The sequence below is a fragment of the Phocoena sinus genome, chromosome 16 (genome assembly GCF_008692025.1).
Source record: "Phocoena sinus isolate mPhoSin1 chromosome 16, mPhoSin1.pri, whole genome shotgun sequence".
NCBI lineage: Eukaryota > Metazoa > Chordata > Mammalia > Artiodactyla > Phocoenidae > Phocoena > Phocoena sinus.
In genome coordinates, this window is record NC_045778.1 from 47,078,990 (window position 1) to 47,103,386 (window position 24,397).

Sequence of the window (24,397 nt, forward strand, 5' to 3'; positions counted from 1 at the left end):
CCAGCCTTATTTACTTTATTAGTTAGTATTCATAGTACACGGATAAATTTGAGTTTAGTCCTTGTTAAAATGACTGCATTTCAAGGGGCTTTATATTTCTATGCTTTTCTTTCTTTCTTTCTTTTTAAATTTATTGAAGTACAGTGTTTCAGGAGTACAGCAAAGTGATTCGGTTTTATATATATATATGATTTTAAGAATATATATATTCCTTTCCATTATAGGTTATTCAAGATATTGAATATGATTCCCTGTGCTGTGCAGTAGGTCCTTGTTGTTTATCTATTTTATATATAGTAGTGTGTATCTGTTAATCCCAAATTCCTAATTTATCCCTCCCCCCACTTCTATGCTTTTCTATAAGGCTAGAATCTTACTAGCATTCTCACAGAAATTAATGGTTAGGTAAGTTTGTTAGTAGTAATAAAAATTTTTTTACATAAAAAATTTTCTGTTGCATTGCTCAGAAAAACTTGGCATTATTTCAATTTATATTTTTTACTAAAATGTATTTATAATTTTTTAGGTAGGAATTCCAGATTTGTGGCAGCTGCCACTGCTTTGGGTTCCCTACTGCTGCCTCATTTTCTTCTGACTGTTATTTCCCATTTTCTTATGTTTCTACTCTATAAGACAGAGTTAAAAAGTAAAGATGATTCATTTTCAGGAATTGTACTGCTTTAGGCTTAATTTGAGCCTCTGTTCTGGTTTTTTTTTTTTTTGCGGTACGCGGGCCTCTCACTGTTGTGGCCTCTCCCGTTGCGGAGCACAGGCTCCGGACACGCAGGCTCAGCGGCCATGGCTCACGGGCCCAGCCGCTCCGCGGCATGTGGGATCTTCCTGGACCGGGGCACGAACCTGTGTCCCTTGCATTGGCAGGCGGACTCTCAACCACTGCGCCACCAGGGGAGCCCTGTTTTGGGTTTGTGTGTGTGTGTGTGTGAGTGGATACAATATGCTAAAACATTTTGTTAATTGAATAAGAGCTACATTTTTAAGTGGGGCTACTTTCTTATGTGAGAATAATAGATGACAGCTAATATTCGTGATGTTAAAAATGTTAATCCTAACGGTTTTCTTTTGGAGTCTTTATAGTAGAAGAACCCTTTGAGGTTGAGGGTGAATTTATGTATTCTTAAAGTGACAAAAATTGTTCCTGGCCCATAGTAAAAGCTATTTAAGTCTTAGATACTTTTATTATTATACTTTTTTTTTAAAGAAATTCAGCATTTTAAAAAACTACATACAAAGCTGATTGTAAGTCATATAGGGAAAGACAATATTTTGTCAAGACACTTAGTAAATAGATTTGGAGATAATTATAAAACTCGTTATAGAGGGCTTCCCTGGTGGCGCAGTGGTTGAGAGTCCACCTGCTGATGCAGGGGACGCGGGTTCATGCCCCGGTCCGGGAAGATCCCACATGCCGCGGAGCGGCTGGGCCCGTGAGCCATGGCCGCTGAGCCTGCGCGTCTGGAGCCTGTGCTCCGCCATGGGAGAAGCCACAACAGTGAGAGGCCCGCGTACCGCAAAAAGCAAAAAACAAAAAACCTGTTATAGAAATAGTACAGATGCATCATACCAAAAATACAGAACAAGCAAAAATGAGAAAAAATATATATTCCTACCATCTAGAGATTATTACTTTTAGTACTTTAGTTTGTAATCTTTTTGTCTACATAATTTAATTAAGTATACAGGTATACTGTATATGTCTTCTTTTATCAAAATGGTGTCACACTGTACCTTCGCTCTTGAAACCTTTTTTTCAGTCAATAATGTCTACTCTTCCATTTCTGTAAATTTTCATCTCAGCCAATCCTCGGATCATATTAAAATTTCTTAAAATGTCCTTAATGGCTGGTTTGTCTAAAACAGTAACCAGAACAGGATTGTACCAGTGAACTTGACTGTTAGAACACTTATGTCTTTCTAAATCAAGGATAACTACCCATCCCTCCCCTCCTCACCTTTTAAAATGATATTTGACTTTTTAAAAAGATAATTTGAAAGAGACTGCATCATGTCTGACAGACCTTTTGAATTTGTCCAGATTATGCTCATAATGTCATTTAGCTTGTTCTATCTCATATAGTGTCTGTAAGTTAAAATTTATATCTCTAAGTGCTTGGTGGATTCGCAGCTTGAAGATGATTTGGCTATCATAGATGATGCTGTGTTCTTCATATTGCAGCACATCAAAAGTTATGTGATCTCTACTTAACTTTCTTGGTAATGCTGAGATTGACCACTGAAATTGAGTGATGACAGTCTTTTCTGCCCATTATTCAATTATATTTGTCTTCTTACATTAGAAGATATTTTGTGCAGTGTTACTTCGGCTCTGTACGAAAGTTCAGATCCTCATTATCTAATACCTATTGGTTTAGCACCATTTGTTGATCCTTGCCTAAATCAATAATTTTATTAGGGCTTGCAAAGTTTGATTTTCCTAATTCTGTCTTTTTATGTTTATTAACTGGTATTTTCTGTTGCGTTTGCTTTATGAAATGGAGTTATTTGCTTTCTCTGAAATAGAGTTCCTACAGGAAAAGTAGGATAAATCCTTAATCTCCCCCTTCACCAATTTCAAAGTAAAGAACTATTCCACTTTTAATAGCCACTTTTATCAAAAGTTATAAATGAAAATAATTTTTTATTTAGTTGCTCTAACTTTTTCTGTTTTGAGTATCTTTATAGACTCACGGATTTTCATTTTATTCAGTATTCTTTAATTTACTACCATTTAAAAATTTTCTTTGATACTCAGTTTGTCACACATTGAGCCATTGTGATATCCTTCATGCTAGCTCCTATGTCTGTTTGATATAGACCACTAATCTCTGTATTCCTTCCTGCTTTTTGGCACAGAAAGATAGCCCAGGCTCACCTTGTACCTTCCCTGCCCCAGATCTGACATCAACCAGTTTTCCAAGGAGTTGGTACCCTTTAGTGTATTATGATATTAGGGATGAAATCGGGTTCTAGAAGTGTTTACTACTGCTAAGGTGACATACTTTTAAGCCACTTCTTTGAAAAGACCTAAACAATATAGAGTTCTACAAACATGAGTTCACATTAATATTCAGTTATTACTTGAGTTCTTGATTTTATAATGGTATCTCTTTTCTCTTACAGTAATAATCATGAATCTTCAAGTCATTAACATAACTTCATTGTTTTTTCCTATAATATAAGGAAAAAAATTGAAGATATCAATACTGATACTATTAGAAATAAACTATCAGAAGAAGTTTAAAATTTCTTTTTAGCTCTCTTCCTTCTTAGAACACTTCCTGCCCAGAAGTACAGTAAAATTAGTGTCCAAATAACCCTTGAAATAAATCCTTTCTCCTGGTTACCAATTTGATATTTAATCAGATTTGTTTCAATGTGTGCTTCCCTCTTTCCCCTCCCCTTCTCTATGAAGCAACCATTTTTGTTAGTTTCTCAGTTATCAGTGTGTGTGTGTGTGTGTGTGTGTGTTGGAGGGTTCAAATTCAAACAAAAATATGTATAAATATTTCTTTTATAAAATATCTCTTTTATACAAAAGGTAACATACTATATACTCTGTTTTGCACATTTTTTTCTTAAAATATTCTGTAGATCTATCCAAGCAGTACTAGTAATCATAAAGGTAGAACATATAGTAATATAAGCTTTTCTTAAATTATAATGATATATCAAAGTGAAAGCTTTTAGTAATTTAATAGTTATTTTTAGATTGAAAATAATACTGAAATAAGCTCAATAGTGTGAATACAGCAGAAATAAAGAAAAAAAATCTTTAAAAGGGCACTGGATTTGGTGAATTTTAAATTGTATTTGGAAGATGAATGGGTCCAAGTAGGTGGGCATAGAGCTTTAGAGATGGTCTTGAGTGGCTTAAGGCAGATTAGCTTGGCTGGTTTCTGTGTCAGAAAATCATGAGATTAGAGAGGGTTGATAGAGCTCAAGAAATGAGAGCTAGTATGATGGACAAAATGCATAGAAATGTAGATTATTGGTGCTTTTTTATGGTTAAACTGATACAAATTTTTGAGGGTAGAAGTTTGTTTTATGCAACTGTAATATATAACATAAGTTAATAGAATGGGCGTGCTAAATATTGATTACCTTGTTTGGAAATGAGAATAAGTTTCTACCTCAGTTCAGCATTATCAAGTCATAAATACCAAGGGCTAGAAGAGATCATAGTGGTCTTCTCAACCTAACTATTGTGTAGAATAGGAAAGGTTGAGTTGTCCAATTTATACAACTGTTTAGAGGCATAGCCAGTTCTTAAATCTGACTTTGTAACTCTTAATTGTATCTACTTTTCTCTATACTGTAGTACCTTTTACAACCATGAAAAATGAGAAGTTGTATGCTGTTTTTTGTTTTGTTTTTATTTTGAGTTTTGTCCTGATACTTTAGGACTGTAAATATGGAAGTTACCTTTTACCTTAGGTGCATTCTAAATATACTGAGTAGAAGGATTTAAAAATTGTTTTGTCATATAATTGTTTTGAGGATCTTTTTGGGGATCAGTGTATTTACCTGTATTTCTTAATTACACATGATGGCTTATAAGTAAATACATTTGACAATCTTTTATTAGCGTAGCTTGTAGTGGGGAAAGCTTCTTTTTATAATCAGCTAATGTTTTAAAACATGTACGTGTGGTTTGCATTGTTGTGTATTTCAATCAGCTAACGTTTTAAAATGTGTACATGTAGTTTGCATTGTTGTGTATTTCAATCAGCTAATGTTTTAAAATGTGTACATGTAATTTGCATTGTTGCATATTTCCTTAACTTAAGTACTCAGATATTTATCCAAACATTATTGCCATGGGGTTTCCTGCAGAAAGACTTGAAGGCGTATACAGGAACAATATTGATGATGTAGTAAGGTAAGAACTCTTTAATTTTCTGTTTCAAATATTGATGTATATTCGTGTTGTATTTTCATTTACAAAAGATTTCTAAACCACAGAAAAAGATGTACATTGTGATGTAAACTTTATTTTTATTATGTTGGTGACCTATAACTGCTTTTTTCTTGCCTCACGTACCTACTCAGCCTCAGTGGGATAAAACTCATTTGATAAGAACTGACCTTTTACATAATCAGGTGTATGTGATATGATTTCATGGACTCCATAAAATGCCCCTCACCAGTTTAATGTCTGGATTCCATTACACTATGATTTTTGTCTTTTATTTCACAATTGGGTATTATTCTTAAAATCCTGAGTGGATTTATTCACTTAAATTTATTTATGCTAAGGTGTAGGTACCTGGTACCATGTAATTTTACATAGAGCAGTTTATAATGGGGCATAAGTGTACCAAGGACCTGAAGAAGTATTTGGTACAGGGGATCTAGAAAGGAGTTGCTGGGCATACCAAAGCCTAAGTGTTTGCTTTACAATTTTGCATAATTTTCTAAGTGTAATTATCATTCAGTTCTGAACAGTAGTTCTCAAGGCTCATTTAAATAATTTTAAATACATTTATGACCTAAGAGTACGTAATATATTTTATGAGAGAAGGAATTTTTGTCTGCTGTGTAGTCAATATGTTTTCTAATTTCAGAGCAAAAAATATGTGTATAAATAAATTAACTGTAAAATGTCAGTAGGAAGTTTAATTGGCTTTTAAAAGTTAAAATTTTGGATTATTCCCTGTACTCTCAGAAGTATCTTTTTTGGAGACTTTCAATTTAAATATTTTGTGGTTATGAGAATTAAATGTTATAATGCGCAGGAAAACACTTTGTAAAGCTTTTTGCAGATGCAGAATCCTTTTTAAATAGTTGTCTTAGTATATAAGAGTATCTGTACTCTCACATGAGCTAGGCATAGTTGTTTTACTAAGTGGTTAATTTTTAGTAATTTGCTTTGAGCCAGAGTATATTTACATTTTTGCAGTATTGAGTTGTATCCAATTGGATTTTTGTAATGTTGTGTTCAGAATTAAATTTCAGTATCTACAAAAAACTCCCAGAGTTCTTTGTAGTTTCTGTTACGGTTATAGATGGTACATGAGGCTGTCAGAGGAACTATTTAAGAACTTGAAAATAGGAAATGAATTTGCCTTCTCATAGTTGGGCAGGACACGATGGAAGAATGTGTAATATCGCAGATCCATGGGAGCAACAGCTTGATATGGCTTAGTCAGTGATAATACCCATCTACAGAAAATGCAGTGAATGATAGAAAAAAGAATAAGAGGGGTAAAGTTTGACTCAAGAGATGGAGAATCTGGGAAATGAGCAGTGCAGTCATCAAACATGCGTTTGCTGCTGTGGTGCAGGAGTGTTTATCAGGCCTCTTTATGGCCTAGATGAAACATCTCTGAAGTCTGTCTACTTCACATTACTATAATTCTGTATTCAACCAAGTCAGGTTAATACTTATACGGAAAAGGAGTATGAGTACTCTGAGCAGAGGATGCGTTTTCTGATCACTGTAAGGATATCCTTTTGATAAATTATCCTAATTTTTACATTGTCCTCTTCTGAATGTGAATTAGTCTCTTTTGACTGAATTTACTGAGGCTGACTGATCATGTTTCAGATTACTGATAAAGTCCAGTTTCTGGTTCTATACATATGACTATCAGATCTTAGGTTGTAATAACGTCATCAAGCAACTACTGTGCTGGGAAGTATTTTGATCTGTCATCTTCTGACTTCATAACCTCTGCTTTTATGCCTCTGAATTAAGATTCACACATTTAGCTTGTAATCAGGAACAAAGGTTGAAATTTATTCTATCTTCTTTAAAGTTTATTTTATCTAGCTTTTGACTTTTTCAAATGTCACTCTTGAAAAGAGTTTTATGTGTATGGATTGTTATTTAGCCAGTGGTTACTTTAGCCAACTGATCTTGTCACCCCAGTGATAATGGTAATAGCACATAAAAATGAAAAATTATCAACTGAACATAATAGCTATGCTGTGCTTGTTTTTTTTTTTAATTTATTTTATTATTGTATTTTATTTATTTATTGTTTCTGGCTGCGTTCGGTCTCCGTTGCTGCGCGCGGGGCTTTCTCTAGTTGTGGCGAGCGGGGGCTTCTCATTGCAGTGGCTTCTCTTGTTGTGGAGCACGGGCTCTAGGTGTGCATGCTTCAGTAGTTGTGGCATGCAGGCTCAGTAGTTGTGGCACACGGGCTTAGTTGCTCTGCGGCATGTGGGATCTTCCTGGACCAGGGCTTGAACCCGTGTCCCCTGCATTGGCAGGTGGATTCTTAACCACTGAGCCACCAGGGAAGCCCACTGTGCTTGTTTTGTTTTTGTTTGTTTGTTTTGGATTGGTGGATAAATGGCCAGTAAGGCTTTGTTGGCCTCAGTTACCGGCCCCCCTTAGTTTATGAGAAAGGATGAACAGTGACCAGGAAGGAAGATGTAGTTTTTCCTATGAAGTAAAATGAAAATAAATAATTCCTAAGTAGATTGAATGTTAGGATTAACCTCTCCATGGAAATGACTGTCTCTAGTACCTAAATAATTGATTTTCTTGAATGGCTTACACTATATTGGAGACATTAGTACTAATCAGTAATGATTCCTTTTTGGTTCAAAGATGATAACATCTCAGTGAAAAATGTATTTTCTTATATTTTTTCTGTTAACAAAAAGAAAACATTGGGATTTAGACATTGGGATGTCTAAAGAATACTTAAAATTACCTTTTCTTCTCTAATTCCATATTTTCCCTATGATTTTCCCCCCAAGCAGGAAATATTGTATAGAATTCAGACTTAGTTGTTGCTGTACGTCATTGCTTTGAGTAAAATAAAATCAAATTACAAATATCTTCATGCTTAAATTATTTAACTGTTTAGGGATATGGTTTATTATAGCAATGTGAGATTTTATACTTGAGGTACTCAAAGTAATACTTCTGTGACAGATATTTAACTTCTCCTTTCGAAGTTACCTCCTGGCATCAGGAATTTAATGTAAAAAATAAAAAGAGGTGAAAAAGAGAACCAAGTTGAAATTTTTTACTATCTTAACTGCAAATGTTTTCTTTAATAAGCGATCAGAATTGACAGGACAGGACAGGGTCATTTCATAGAAGGGAAGTTGAAGAACTAGCTCTTCCCAGATTTTTTTTTCTTCTTAATACTGCCTTCTCTCCCTGTTTTTTCTTGCCACTAAACTCTTGCTGTGACCAGCTGGTAATATGAAACAATGTTTTATTCAGATGATTGATTATTCTTTGATATGTATATTAATCTTGTGTGTGTGTGTGTGTGTGTGTGTGTGTATTAATCTTATCCCTCAGGCTAATATTGAAGTTATCTAATTTACATGTTATCTGGTATAAATCTAGGCAATCTTTAGCAAATTGATGCTTCATATGTTTAACAGACATAGCTTGAGAACTGTTCGGTACCTAATAAATCAGGAAAGTTTAGGTTTAATAGAGGTGAACTGGCTTTCTTACTGCAGAACCTTTAATGTGCTATTACTCATTGTAAATCTCCAAAGAATGAAATTTTAATACGTTGCTTTCCTTTTTTTTTTTCTTTTCTTTCCATTTCTCTTCCTCTCCCTCCTTTCCCCCTTCTATCTCTCTTTTCTTTTGTAGTATAGTAAATAGCATCTCTCTAGTGCTAATAGTGTTCCATGGAGCACAATTTGGGAAATGTTGAAAATGAAAAAAGATGTATATAACAATATTTTCCTCTAGTTTGTCAGTAGGAAATAATTTACTTCCTCCTCTTTTCTTGGAAAGATTTTAGATGTGCGAAGATTTCTGTATTTATTATGAGGAAATGCTTAGAGCTCAGTCTCCTGATATTTAGTGATTTTTGAAAAAAGCCTTTATTCATTGTCTTGTATACTATCAGCTTTTTTACCCATATATAAGCAGCTGTATTATAGATTCAAAAGTCCATCTTCCCCTTTCCTGTTTTATACATTTTCTTACCGAAGAAAAATTTCAGATATTCTTTTCTTGGGCTTCTCTGGTGGCGCAGTGGTTGAGAGTCCGCCTGCTGATGCAGGGGACACGGGTTTGTGCCCCGGTCCGGGAAGATCCCACATGCCGCGGAGCGGCTGGGCCCGTGAGCCATGGCCGCTGAGCCTGCTCGTCCAGAGCCTGTGTTCCGCAACGGGAGAGGCCACAACAGTGAGAGGCCCGCGTACCACCAAACAAACAAACAAAAAAACTTCTCTTAATCACATGCTGATCTCTCAATCAACCTTAATTTTATGTTGATTTTCAATAAAAAAGGTGTTTGTCATCTCAACATTACCATTATTGGTTATTCAGTGAAAAAGAGTTGAAAAGAGATTATTTAGAGGAAAGCTTCAAAATAATTTAGAGGAAAGGATATCAGTTCCCTCTCCCTTTCCAACAGCTTTCGACTAATTCCCTCATATTGCCTCTCTGTTTCCTGCTTCCTTTTTTTTATTGAGGTGTAATCCCATAACATAAAATTAACCACTTTAAAGTATACAATTCACTTACATTTAGTACCCTCACAATGTTTTGTAACCACCACCTCTGTCAAGTTCCAAAACATTTTTTATCACCCCAGAAGAAAACCCTGTCCCCGTTTGCTGCCTCCCATTTCTTTTGTTAGTCTTTTTTTTTTTTTGCCATTCGCGGGGCTCTCACTGTTGTGGCCCCTCCCGCTGCGGAGCACAGGCTCCTGACGCGCAGGCTCAGTGGCCATGACTCACGGCTCACGGCTCACGGCTCACGGGCCCAGCCGCTCCGCGGCATGTGGGATCTTCCCGGACCAGGGCACGAACCTGTGTCCCCTGCATCGGCAGGCGGACTCTCAACCACTGCGCCACCAGGGAAGCCCTGTTAGTCTTATTCTTTACAAATAGTGAAGCCATGAAGGATTTGACAATGATTAAATTATCTGCACCAATTCAATTTTTGATATTTTAATAATAGGTAACATTTACATTTATTATATACATGTGTTACTGTTGTATAAGCAGTTTACATGCGTCATCTTATTAAATTGCTACAGTAAACCGATCACCATTTCATAGATGGTTTAAAAGAAGCTAACTTCCCCAAATGCCACAGCTGGTAAGAACTGAGGCTGAGGATTGAGTCCAGGTCTGTCAGATTCCAAAGCTGATTTCCTTAATAACCATAAAATCCTGTATATCAGAGGACAAAAACTGGAAACTGTTGGGCTCATCTAGCTTGTTGATGTCCTTTGTTTGGCCTAACACAGTGTTGGTCCCCACAGTGTGGGAAATGATCAAAGAAAATCGTTTCTGGTATTATACCAGACATTTCTTTAGGATTTGAGTCTCCAGATTGAAAAGACCTATATAGTGCCAAGCACAATAAATGAAAACAGGCCAATACCAGGCAAATTATTTTGAAATTAAAAATACCAAGAATAATGAGAATTTCTCAAAAGCTTTCAGGATCATTTAGAAAGGATTAGGAATATCAGTGGCATCTAACTTCTCAGCAGTAGAATTAAAGATAGAAGATGGAGGAACAGCACTTCAGATGTTCTGCAGTCAGCCTAGAATTCTGTGTCTAGCCAAACCATCAATCAAGTGCAAGAGTAGGGAAAAAAAGACACTCAAGGACTAAAAACAATTTGTCCTTGTAACATATCTTAGGAGATTACTAGAAGATGTGTCCTAGCAAAACAGGGAAATAAACCATGGAAGAAAAGAAAAGGGCTTCGATAAACAGAGAATACAACTCAGAAACAACAAAGGAAAGTCCCAGGGTGACAACGGTGCCACAAAGCTGAAGAGTAACCAGTAGTGATTAGAGCAGTAGGACAGAGGGCTGCAGGGAAATAAATTATAGGTGGATATTGAAATATTTAGGAGAAAATATAATAGATTCTTAGGAAATTAGGTGAGTTAGAAACAGGAAGCAATTTAAATTTAATATCTGTTGATTTATTTAACCCAAAATTGTGATGTTGCCATTTGAAGGGGATTAAGAGAAGTGAAATATTTGTGTTGGGGGTACTACTGGTTTTGTAAGCCTCCTCTAACATGGCAGAAAATATGTAGGTAGTTGATAAATCTACAAAAAGCATTATTATGTAGAAATGCTGAATTAAATACCAGGAAAAGGAATTCCAGTACTTGAGGGTAGTTGCTTTGGGGGGAAAAAATATGGGTTTGAGGATGAAAAGAGATGGAAATGAGTAATTTTTTTTATTGTGGTATAATATATAAGGTAATTTCATTGTAACCATTTTTAAGTGTACAGTTTCAGTAACATTAAGTATATGCACTTTCTTGTGCAACTATCACTGCTATCCATCTCTAAAACTATTTTATCATTCCATACTGAAATGTTGTACTCTTTAAACATTAACTCCCCATTCCCCCTACTCCCAGACCCTGGAAACCACTGTTCTATTTTCTGTTTCTATATGTTTGACCATTCTAGGTACCTTAGATAAGTGGAGTCATTTAATATTTATCTTTTTGTGACTTATTTCACTTAGTGTAATGTCTTTAAGGTTCACCCATATTGTGGTATGTGTCATTGTATGTATATACCACAGTCTGTTTATCCATTCATCTGTTGATGGACACTTGGGTTACTTCCACCTTTTGACTATTGTAGATAATGTTGGTATGAGCATGGGTCTACCAGTATGTGTTCAAGTCTCTGCTTTGAATTTGTTTAGGTATACACCCAGAAGTGGGACTGCTGGGTCAAATGGTCATTCCATGCTTAATTTTTTGAGGAACTATCATATTGTTTTCTACTGTGGCTGTATCATTTTACATTCCTACCAGCAATGTACAGATGTTCCAATTTCTCCACATCCTCGTTGCCAACACTGCTATTTTCTGGGCTTTCTGGGGTTTTTTTGTTTGGTTGGTTGTTTCTTTTGGATGATAGCCATCCGAGTGGGTGTAAAGTGGTATCTCATTGTGGTTTTGATTTGCATTTCCTTAATGATAAATGATGTTGAGCATCTTTTCATGTGCTTATTGACCATTTTTATATCTTCTTTGGAGATACATCTATTTAAGTCCTTTGCCTGTTTATGAGTTGGATGGTTTGTTTTTTTGTTGTTGAGTTTTATATATTCTGGATATTAATCCTTTATTAGATATGTGATTTGCAAATATTTTCTTCCATCCTATGGGTTGCCTTTTTACTATGTTGCTTTTGTCCTTTGATACATAAAAGTTTCAAATTTTGATGCAGTTCAGTGTATCTGTTTTTTGTTGCCTGTGTCTTTGGTGTTGCATCCAAGAAATCATTGCTAAATCCAATGTCATGAGCTTTTCCCCTGTCTTTCCTTTTAAGAGTTTTATAGTTTTAGGTCTTTAATTTAGGTCTTTAATCAATTTTGAGTTAATTTTTGTATATGATGTAAGATAAAAGTCCAGCGTAATGCTTTGGCAAGTGGATATCCATGTTTCCCAGCACCATTTATTGAAAAGACTCTCCTTTCTCTATTGAATAATTTTGGCACACTAGTCAAAAATCATTTGACCATATATACAAGGTTTTATTTCTGAGCTCTGTATTCTATTCCATTGGTGTATGTCTGTCTTTATGCCAGTACCATACATTGTAGCTTTGTACAAAGTAAATTTTGAAATTAGGAATTGTGAGTCCTACAACGTTGTTCTTCTATTTCAAGGTTGTTTTGGTGATTTAGGGTCCTGTGAGAATCTATATGAATTTTAGGATGGAATTTTCTATTCATGCAAAAGAAAATAGTTGTTGAGATTTTGATAGGAATTGCATTAATCTATAGATTGCATAGTATGGTATGAAATCTTAACGATATCAAGTCTTCTAATCCAGGAACATGAGATATCTTTCTGTTTATTTAGGTCTTCTTTAATTTTTTTGACAGTGTTTTGTAGCTTTTTGTGTACAAGTATTTCAACTCCTTGCTTAAGATAATTCCTAGATATTTTATCCTTTTTGATGCTATCATAAATAGAATTGTTTTCTTAATTTTCCTTTTTGGATTGTTCATTGTTATTGTATAAAAATGCAACTGATTTTTGCATGTTAATTTTGTATGCTGCTACTTTGCTGAATTTGTTTTTTCTAACAATTTTTTTGTGGCATCTTAAAAGTTTTCTATATATAAGATCATGTCATCTGCAAACATAATTTTACTTCTTTCTTTCTAATTTGGATGCCTTTTTTTCTTCTTCTTGCCTAATTACTCTGGCTTGAACATTCAGTACTATGTTTGAATGGAAGTGGCGAAAACAGGCCTCCTGCCTTGTTATTTACTTTAGAGGAAAAACTTTGTCTTTTACCATAGCATATCATATTAGCTGTGGAGTGTTGTTTTTTTTTTTAATAGACTTTATTTTTTAGAGCCATATTACATTTGCAGCTATATTGAGCAGAAGGTACAGAGATTTCCCATATACCCCCTGCTATTCATGCATAGCTTCCTCATTATCGATGTCCCCAACCAGAGTGGTACATTTGTTAAAACTGATGAACCTACATTGACACATCTTTATCATGTGAAGTCCATAGTTTACATTAGGGCTTGCTCTTGGTATTGTATAGTCCGTGGGATGGACAAATTTATCATTATAAATATATATCCACTATTATAGTATCATACAGAGTAGCTTTACTGCCCTAAAAGTGGTCTGTGCTTTGGCTATTCATCCCTCTTTCTCCCCAGCCTCTGGCAAGCACTGATGTTTTTACGGTCTCCACTGTAAAGCTTCTGTTTGGCTTTTCCAGAATGTAGTATAGGTAGAATTATTCAGTATGTAGCATGCAGAAACTCTCTCTTCCTATTCAATATGGCAGTATATGAAAACTCCACAGCACGCTGTGTACAACTACTTTGGGAAGACAGTTGGTGGTTTCTTACAAAACCACACTTACTCCATACAGTCAAGCAATGCACCCCTTTGGCTGTTTACCCGAAGGAGTTGAAGACTAATGTTCACACAGAAAGACTTAGTGTTCATCCTTTTCATGGATGTCATACTTCTTAAATGTCTGGCTCCCAAAAGAAGAAAAGGGGGAAAAAAATAGGCTCTGGATCTCTAAATCCCCTGGAAGCCATTTCAATTGTTGGGAATTGCAACAATGGCAGCCTGCTTCTGTGTCTGCACATCCATAATCGTAATCAGAAGCAGCAGTCAAGGATCAAGACACAGATCTCTGATATTTGGAGGACAAGTCCCACAAGCTCCATCAGGCTACTCTAGGAATACATCCATGGCTGCCTGCTGGGAGGGGATGAGGGGTGGATAGCTGCTACCACACCAAGAGTTGAAATTGAAATTAACTGTGATTTACTGTCCAGGCCTGTCCAGGCCTTCTCCTGGAAGCTGCAAGCTTTTGAATAGACTCCAGAGTTCCAAAATAGTTACATCAGACAGATTATGCCAGTACAATTTTTGTCTAGGTGGGGAGATGCATTCCTAGTGCTTCCTATTCTGCCATCTTCACTCAAGTAATTTTTTATTACAAACTTTTTATATCTCTTGGAATATATATGTTTATATATTATTTTGACAAAAATAATTAAAAATTTTTTGCACATTGGAAGCTTATTTAGAACTATCTCATAGGAATTCTTTGAGGAAAGGAAAGACTTAAAAAATAAGACAGTGTTTATTCTCACAACTGTCTTTAATGAATTCAGATTTTATATATATCTGAAATTATTTGAAATAAGGTATAGAAATTAGAGGGATTTGAATTCAAAATTTTTTAAGTTTTGAGGGTATTACCTCTCTGCTCTTCTCTAAGTTCTTATTCTCAACTTTCCAAGTATCCACAGTTAAATTTTCCCATTTCCCTTTGGAAAGTGCTGTTTTCTTGCTTTTTTCCGCCTTTCCATTGTATCAGACTTATAAGGCAGTGAGCCAATTGTGGGCATGAAATCCTTGGGAGGAGAGAGGAGGAAGTGGGAGGGACAGTCATGCTGAATGTTTCCCTAAGTAATATTCAAGTTCTTTGAGAGAACTTACCCTCCCTCCTTTAAAAAAAAAAATGCTGTGATGTTTTCTTTTAAATAGATTGTTTATTCTCCTGCCTGTCTCATTGTTGCCCACAGTGCTAGATAAGAAATTACAGTAAAGTTCAAATATTAAAGGGAGCACACAAAAAAGTATGTGTATGATTTCACCAACCCTCATTTAAAAAAAAAGAAAAGAAAACTATAGGAAAATAAAATAAAGAAGTCAGGGTTCTTAGTTGCACATGACAAAAAGTAACTCTAATTAGAAGACAATTTTTTGAAAAATATTAGATAGCTCATAGCTAGAGAACCAGACTTTGAAGATTTTCAGAAGCTAAGAGAAGCAGGGCATAGTCAAGAGGTTATAATAAGAGTATCCTATGCTGAGGACATTGCTGCTTGGATATTTGCTGTCCCAGATACTGCCACCATGACTGGATATTGGTGGCTGTGCTCATAAACTTTAAGTTCCTCTGGAGATCTCTCTGAATAATCTCTGACTCCTCCGTACCTTGCTCTTACTACCGGGATTCAGTGTTCAGAACACGAGGACATAACTGATCTTAGACGTACATGTGATGCGAGCAAGATGGGCAAGGGTATATTTGCTTCTCATCTCTTGAAATTCTCCAAAATGGAATGGTTTTGGATGCTCAGCAGCCTAGAGATGGCAAATATCCCCTACAGATTTCTCCTATTTTACACGTCCCATCCTCAGACCCTCTTCCCAAAGATATCTACAATTAAAAGTTTCACATATTCTTTAAAAAATTGTTTTCATCTTATACTCACTTTTTAAAGAATTACAAATGAGAACATACTGCATATTCTTTTTTCATTTAACGTACTTAGGAATTTTCCATATTGGTGTGGAGATATAATTGATTATTTTATTGGTTGTCTTTTATTCCATTTTATGATCATACCATAATAAACAGCCTGCCCAGATACATTTTTTAGGGTATTTCCAGTTATTGCTATTGAAAACAGTGCTCTAATGAAAAGCTTCACACATTTATCTTGGTGTCCTTTTGCAAGTACTTATAATCCTTAAGGTAAATTCTTTGCAGTGGGTCCATGGTTTAAACTAAAAAATGGTATCATTTTATATTCTCACCAACATGTATGAGTCTTTCCCCTCTCACAGTCTTGGTAAACTGAATATTATGAAACTTAAAACATTTTACTATTTGTTGTAATTTGATTTTTGATTGCATTTCTTTTCGAGGTTAAACAACTTGGTGATCTTTATTGGTCTTAACAGATTTTTCCTTGGTTTGTTTGTGTATACCACCCTATTGTTATTATTTTTCTTAATGATTTTTATGAACTTTTTGAAAATTAGCAAATTAGTGGTACCGTTTCTTCAGACCATTTTTATAATGCTATGCCACTCTTGCCATTTGAATTTTACAACTACAAGATTCAGATGAAGCAGTGATAAAGAGCTTAGTGGATTATTTCTGTTTGAATTATTTATTGTTAACTGTCTTCTCTACTAATATGTATAATCATGGAATATCAGAGATTTTTGTTGATAGCTGTTTGTTAAGAAATGTTCTTTAAGAGATAGCCTTGCTTAAATTGCAAATAAAAAATGCTTTTAATCCAGAGAAACATCATGTACCAATCACTCTTGAGTTATTGAATCACAGCAATATTCTCTTGGACAGAGAAGATAGAAGTGAAAAGGAGATTTAGGAGTTCCTGCTTTTTTTCTACCTCTAGCATTATACAGCTGTCTAACTCATGGAATTCTACCTTATTTATTGTTCTTTTTTTAGTCTAAACATTGCCCCGCACTCCAAGCCTTTTCTTTTGTCTTTTCCATTTTTATGTTCCTTTATACATGCTACTCTTTTATGTTCATCTATAACTATTTCCCTCCTTTTTTCTGGCGATATGTATTTATTTGTTTGTTTATTTTTAAAATAACGTTGTGGGTAAATTCTCTGCAGCTATGTTTATTGGTCTTAGATAATTTCTGTTTTTCCTCTTGTCTTTTTTAAACTAGAATGATTTGTAATTGTTTATACAGAATTTTAGTTTTTAAAGCCTCTCTGTGGTCTTTCCTTTTAGATATTGAGTTATGAATTCATAGCCTGTTATTTAAATGAAGCTTTTGAAATCCGTTTTACTGATCTGTATCATATCTAACTATGCCAGTATTTCCTTCCTTGTCTGACGTAAATTCTAAAATTATATGAACACTTTCTCCCTGTTTCCTGGCATTTCCACTCAAACTTGTTCCTCATTCTTGGTTAGAAATGTGTCCAAATTGTAGTTCCCTTCTTTATTAGTCTACTGATAAAAGAAAATTAATAAAAAAAATACCAAGAATTTGTTAGAAAATTGCATATAGTTGAAAATACCTTTTTCAGTGGATATTTTGACAGTTGTGAAGTCCCCAGTTATTACTGTATCTTTCTTCTGTTTCAATTTTATTCTCTATCCCAAGAATATACCCATTTCTGTTTCCTTTCTAAGAAGCATGTGCATTGTATTCCAGTGGATTTTTTCATAGATACATCTTTTAGACTTATGCTATCCAATATGGTAGCCACTAGCCACATGTAGCTAATTATGGTTAAATTTACATTCATTAAAAATAAATTTACTCATTCATTTTCCTTTGCACCAGTCACATTCTAAGTGCTCAGTAGCTACACGTGGCTAGTGTCTACTGTGTTGGACAGCACAGATATAGAACATTTCCATCATTGTGGAAAGTTCTATTGGACTACTATTCTAGACAGTGCCATTTTGCTTTTCATTCTAAAAAGTTCTAATACCTGAAGATGATGTGCTCCTTCTATTGCTATGTCTGCTATTAATCAAAATAAATTTGAGATTTTTTGAGGTGGGTTGCCTTTTATAAATTGATGCTTATAATCATATTACTCTTAAAAACCAATTTTTTAAGGTATAATTTATATGCAACATGTACCTTTTTTAAGTGTACACTTCACTGAGTTTTGACATATATATGCCTATGTAAACATCACCACAATCAAGATTTAGAACATTTCTATTACCATAAAAAGCTTCTTAATGCCCCTTTGCAATCAGTCCTCAGCCCTGGTTCCAGGCGATCTCTAAATTTGTCTTCTCTCACTGTAGATAAGTTTTGCCTGTTCTAGAATTTTATATAAATGTAGTCATATAGTATGTACTGTTTTGTGTCTGGCTTCTTTCTTTTAGCATAATAGTTTTGAAATTCATCCCTGTTGTTGCTTTTATTAGTAATTTGGTTCTTTTTATTGATGAGTGGTATTCCATTTTATGGATATGATATAATTTATTTATCCATTCCCCTGTGATGAATATTCAGGTTGTTTTCAGTTTGGGTCTATTATGAACAAAGCCGCTGTGAGTATTCATGGACAAGACTTTTGTGGACATATATTTTCATTTCTGTTGGCTACCCATGAGTAGAATTGCTGGGTCATATAATGTAAATCAATGGAGCAAAATAGAGATTCCAGAAAAACTCACATATACATTAATTGACAAAGGCTTATTAACAAATGAAGCTGGAACAACTGTAAGTCAGTATGAAAAGTAAAATGAGCCTTTCTCATCATACAGGCATACCTCATTTTGTTATGCTTCACTTTATTGCACTTCACAAATGCTGCATTTTTTTTTTGTTTTTTTTACAAATTGAAGGTTTATGGCAGCCCTGAGTTGTCAAGTGATGTTTAGCATTTTTTAGCAATAAGGTATTTTTAAGTTAAGGTAGGTACATTGTTTTTTTAGACATAATGCTGTTATTGCACACTTAATAGACTATAGTGTAGTGCAAACATAACTTTTTTTTTTTTTTTTTGCGGTACGCGGGCCTCTCGCTGTTGTGGCCTCTCCCGTTGCAGAGCACAGGCTCCGGACGTGTAGGCTCAGCGGCCACAGCTCACGGGCCCAGCCGCTCCGCGGCATGTGGGATCTTCCCGAACCGGGGCACGAACCCGTGTTCCCTGCATTGGCAGGCGGACTCTCAACCACTAAGCCACCAGGGAAGCCCCAAACATAACTTTTATATATGCACTGGGATACCAGAAATTTCATGTGATTTGCTTTGTTGCTATATCTGCTTTATTGTAGTCGTCTAGAACCAAACTCAAAATATCTCTGAGGTATGCCTGTACACATAAATTAACGTAAAATGGATTATAGATGGAAACATAAAAAAAAATGTAAAACTATAAAACTTCTAGATAAAAACACCAAAGAAGAAAATCTTTGTGACTTTTTGTTTAGTCAAAGATTTCTTAGTACATACAAAATTAACCGTATAAGAAAAAGTTGACAAAGTGAACTTTGTCAACATTAAATACTTCTATTTTTTGAAAGACACCATTAGTGAATAAAAAAGCAGCCACAGTCTGGGAGGAATATTTGCAGTGCATATATCTGACAAAGGATTGAATTCAACACAGTATAAAGATGCTGTTACAAATTCATAAGAGGACAACCCCGTAAAAGGCAAAAGATCTGAACAGAAACTTTTTAAAAGAAGATTTATAAATGATCAATAAGCATATGAAAAATTCAAACTCAATCATCAGGAAAATGAAAATTAAAATGCAGTGAGATCCTATTTCATATTTAATGGGATGGCTAAAACTTAAAGGGCTAATGGGTTGGCAAGGATGTAGATCAACTTGAACTCTCATCCATGTAAAAGCACAAAATGATACAACTTCTTCAGCGAAATGTTTGGTGGTTTCTTATTCATAATATTTTTAATAGCCTTCTGAATTTTTTTCAGTGGGTTATAGATTACTTACCACACTGTTTATTTCTTTTCCTTCTAATTTTATACCTCTTTAGATAGAATAGATTTTCTTTAGTTCTGGGGATTACTACCTTTCACCTGAATATAATATAAAGCTCTTATTTTTGCTCTTCTATTTAACTTGAGATAATGTAGGAGAAAGTACTACTGCGCAGGCAAGAGTGAAAAGTACATTTTCAACAAGATACTTTCCTTGTGTCCGATATATGACTGATTTTAATTCTGACAACCTGAAGATGACTAGAAGAAAATAGTCAAGGGCTAGAATATTTGCAGTTTGCCTGTGTTAATGGGATTAAGGCAGATATAATTTATGTGTTAAAAAGAAAAACAACAATCCAATTTCATGTTTTATTAGTAGCAGTAGTAATTGTAGGTATATTAGGGTTCTAAGGGCAAATGTTGATTCAACATGGATACAGCAGATGAATTAAAAATGGTTACCAAATAGTGACTCACCTACAGAAAAATGTAGCAAATAAGTAATTATTTTTCTTTTTAGCCTATTTCTGAATTAGTAAGAGCTATCTAGTGTTCTTAGGCTATTTTCTGAATGGGATACCTTGAAAGGGGGTTTGCTGATGGGGTTTTCTCAAGCTGCTAGGAGCAATTGTTATTATGATTGTGGTTGTTCCTACTTGGAGTTTTGTTACCAATGTATCCACAGTAGTGCTTGTCACATTGCAGGTGTTCAATAAATATTTGTTGGATGAATTTTTATCAGTTCCCAGCTCTAATAATATAGACCTTAATATCGGTAAGTACTGGCACCAAGCAGAAATATACCAGTTCACCTTTAAAAAACAGAATGACTCTCAGGCCTTACAGTAAGACTTCAGTTTAATGCAGTGGAGCATATTTAGTTTGTCAACATAAAGCCTTTCGGTGAAAAGAAGGATTGGTTAGCTATTGAAACATGGAAAAAGCACTGCCAAGAGAAAGGAAGCTTTAGCCAATAAACTTTAGATATTTTTGGCAAAACCATTCCTTTTGTGGAGATGGAAACATCAGAATATCTTAGTCTATTAAAAATTGCTTCATTTAACTAACTTCTCTTGTTTGATTACACATTTATTCAGCAACATTCTGATTTCAATTCTCAGGTCTGCTTATGGTGAGATATGGTCATAAAGATATGAATAATTTAGTTCTTATGGCAGTTGGGTTTTTCAATAAATTAGTATATTGCCATTATGATCATTGTGATATTTATACATCAGTCATATGATATGGGTTTTAATTTGTCCCTGGGGAGGCGGGGGGGAAAACCCACTCAATATACTAACAGGATCAAGTCTAACCCTGAAAGGTAGAGGGTTAGACTCTGGACCACCAGTAACTTCAAAGTAATAACTGAGTTTCTTATGCCTTCTAAGAGTCAGTATAAAGCTTATCTTGCAACCTAGATTTTTTCTCCTCTACTACAATGAGTTCAGTAGCATGGTGTTAATGTATAGAGCATCTAGATTGAATTTTGCATTTGATTTATGTAATCTTGTCTTGCTTCTTCAGAGTTGAGCATTGCATAGTATATTTGTAGAGTGTGACAACTTGTGTAGCAAGTATATGTAAACATTTATATGTACTATATTTCATGAAGAAATATGAAGGTCAGTTTTGAACTTGCTTTGTAATCACTGACTTTTTTTTTTTTGGCTGAGTTGGGTCTTTGTTGCTGCGTGCAGGCTTTCTCTAGTTGCAGCGAGTGGGAGCTGCTCTTCATTGTGGTGTGCGAGCTTCTCATTGCGGTGGCTTATCTTGTTGTGGAGCATGGGCTCTAGGTGTGCAGGCTTCAGTAGCTGTGACTCGCAGGCTCAGTAGTTGTGGCTCGCGGGCTCTAGAGCACAGGCTCAGTAGTTGTGGTGCACGGGCTTAGTTTCTCCACGGCATGTGGGTTCTTCCCGGACCAGGGATTGAACCTGTGTCCCCTGCACTGGCAGGCGGATTCTTAACAATGAGCCATCAAGGAAATCCCCAATCACCAACTTGCTTAATTGGAGTGTTTAGTCCATTTATATTTAATATAATGATTAATATGTTTTATTTAAGACCAACATCTTTCTATTTGTGTTTAGTTGTTCATTCATTCCTGTTTCACTCTCATTCTCTCCATTCCTCTTTTTCTGTCCTTTTTGGGGTTAATAGAATATTTTCAGGTATTCAATTTAAATTCTTCTATTGACTTTTTATTTGTATGTATAAATGTATATATATTTAGAGTTTGTTCTAGGTATTATTGAACACATTCTTAGCTTATTACAGTTCCCATTAAAATATAAGAGCCCTACAACAGTAAAATTCTGCTTGCCTCAATTTTTTGGTATGATTTTATATCTATGTATGTAATAAACCCCAGAATACAGTGTTATTTTATTTGCTTTAAACAGTCAGTTGTCTTTCAGTGGAATCAAGAGAAGAAAAAGATGTCCTTTTATATTTATTCCTATATTTACTATTTCTGATGCTTTTTGTTTCTTTCTGTAGACTCACTTTTCATCTGGAATTAGTTCCCTTCAGCCTGTGGGCAAGTCTGCTGGCGACAGATCCTCTCAGCTTCTGTTGATTGTTTTTGAAGGGCATTTTGCTGGATATAGACTTCTGGGATGGCTTTTTTTTTTTTTTGCTTTTCAGCACTTCATTAGATGTGATGAGAAGTCAGCCATTATTCAGACTGGTATTCTCCTATACATAATGTGTCTTTTTCTTTGACTCCTTTTGTTTTTTTCCGTTTGTCTTTGGTTTTCAGTGGTTTTGATCATGATATGCATAGTGTGGTTCTTTTTATATTTGTCTTACTTGAAGTTTATTGAGCTTCTAGTATCTCTAAGTTAATGTTTTACACCATGGGTGGGAAATTTCCGGCTGTGATGTCTTTAAAATTTTTTTCAATTTCTTTCTTCTGTTCTTCAGGTTAGATAATTACTACTAATCTTTGGTCAAATTCATATCTTTATTTTCCAGCTAATATTTATGCATAACAAACCACCTCTAAACATGAATAGCATAGACCATTTATTTATTTTATACTCACAGATTAAGTGAGTCAGGAATTCAGACAAGGCATGGTGGAGGTGGCTTGTTTCTGCTCCACAGTGTCTGGGGCCTTAGTTGGGAAGACTCAGTGACTGGAGATGAGTTGGCACGTTGGGGGCTGAATCATCTGAAGGTGTTTTCACTCACATGTCTGGTAAATGCAGTCCTTATCTGGGTCTTTAGTTGGGCTGTTGGCCAGAACCCCTATACTTGGCCTTTCCATGTAGGCTAGTTTGGGCTTCCTCATAGCATGGCAGCTTGTTAAGAATGAAGTGCATGGGTAAAAGTACATGGCATTTTTATGCCCTAGCCTTAGAAATAGCTTTATGTCACTTCTGCCCATACTGTGTTGGTTGAGGCAGTCACAAAGGTGTGCCCAAGTTCAAGGGGGAGGGACCATAGACCCCATCACTTGATGGGAACAGTGTTAAGGTTATGTTGTATGAAGAGCATGTGGGATGGGAGATGTAGTCATTCTTAGAAAATGCAATCTGCCACATCTTTCTTCTGCAGTTCCCAGTCTTCCATTAAGACCATGCAAGTAGATTTTTTTCTTTTCAGATACTGTACTTTTGAGACCCAGAATTTCTGTCTTTTATAGTCTCTGTGTCTTTGCTGAGATTTGTCTTGTCATTTGCTATAATCATTTTCCTTTACATTCCCATATATATTTATAATAGCTGCTTCAAAGTCCGTGTCTGCTAATTCTAACATCTGGTTTGTCTTGGTGTTGGTTTCCACAGACTGCTTTTTTTTTCCTTGGTCGTAGGTCATGTTTTCCTGCTTTGCATGTCTAATAAGTTTTAATTGTATGATGAATGTTGTGGGTGATATGTTGTAGGGAGTCTGAATGTTAATTTAAGGGTGCTGAGTTTCATTTTGGCAGGCATTTAAATTAATGGTTAATCTTCTTGTATTATCAGGTTTGGTTTGCTTTGTTAAGGCAGGCCTATTTTAGTTTTGTCTTTTGTTCAGGGCATGATCCTTACTCCTAACGTGTGGCCTTTCTGGGTTCTCAGCTGAATACGTGAGTTCCTCAGTGAGGTCTCTCCACTCTGGCTGGACCAGAGCTCCTTCTACTAGAGCTGTGCTATCTCTGGTGTCATCTCCATTATGCTTCCAGATTCTGCACACATGCAGCCCAACCCATGGCCAAGGCCCTGAGGTGAATTTCCATACACACTTCGAAGTCCCTCTGTCTGTTCATCCTCCTTTTTCTGCTACCCTCTTCCACAAACTCTAGCTGCTTTACCACCCAACTCCAATCTCTGCCTGTATACCTCAGTGAAACCTTTGTTCCATTTGTGCTACTTCCTTCTGCTGTGTCAGAAAAGAGTCTCCAACCTGAAAACAAGGCAGCCATGGGGTAACCTCATGTTTCTTTTTCCCTAAGGATCATAAGCCTATGCTACCTTTTGTTTAGTGCCTCATACATTTTGCCCAGTTTTACAGTTATTTACAAGAGGAAAACTCCTGTACCAGATACTCTTTAATGGTCAAAAGTATATACATGCTCCTGTAAGAAAAATTTTAAGAGATGGCCCCTTTATATTGAATGCCAGTATAAAAAAAGATTTTTAGAACAAAGTTATTTAAGGCCTATTCATAATAGAACTTTAATCTGGTTACAATAACT

At 35.3% G+C, this 24,397-nt stretch overlaps 1 protein-coding gene across 1 annotated transcript in view; it reads left to right on the forward strand.

Annotated features, from left to right (window-relative positions):
- The window catches only part of PTEN (phosphatase and tensin homolog), a 90,342-nt gene that overhangs the window by 22,139 nt on the left and 43,806 nt on the right, over positions 1 to 24,397 (forward strand). Inside the window, exon 2 of the mRNA XM_032608768.1 lies at positions 4,813 to 4,897. Within this exon, the coding sequence (XP_032464659.1) occupies positions 4,813 to 4,897 (85 nt within the window). The remainder of the gene's footprint in view (positions 1 to 4,812; positions 4,898 to 24,397) is intronic.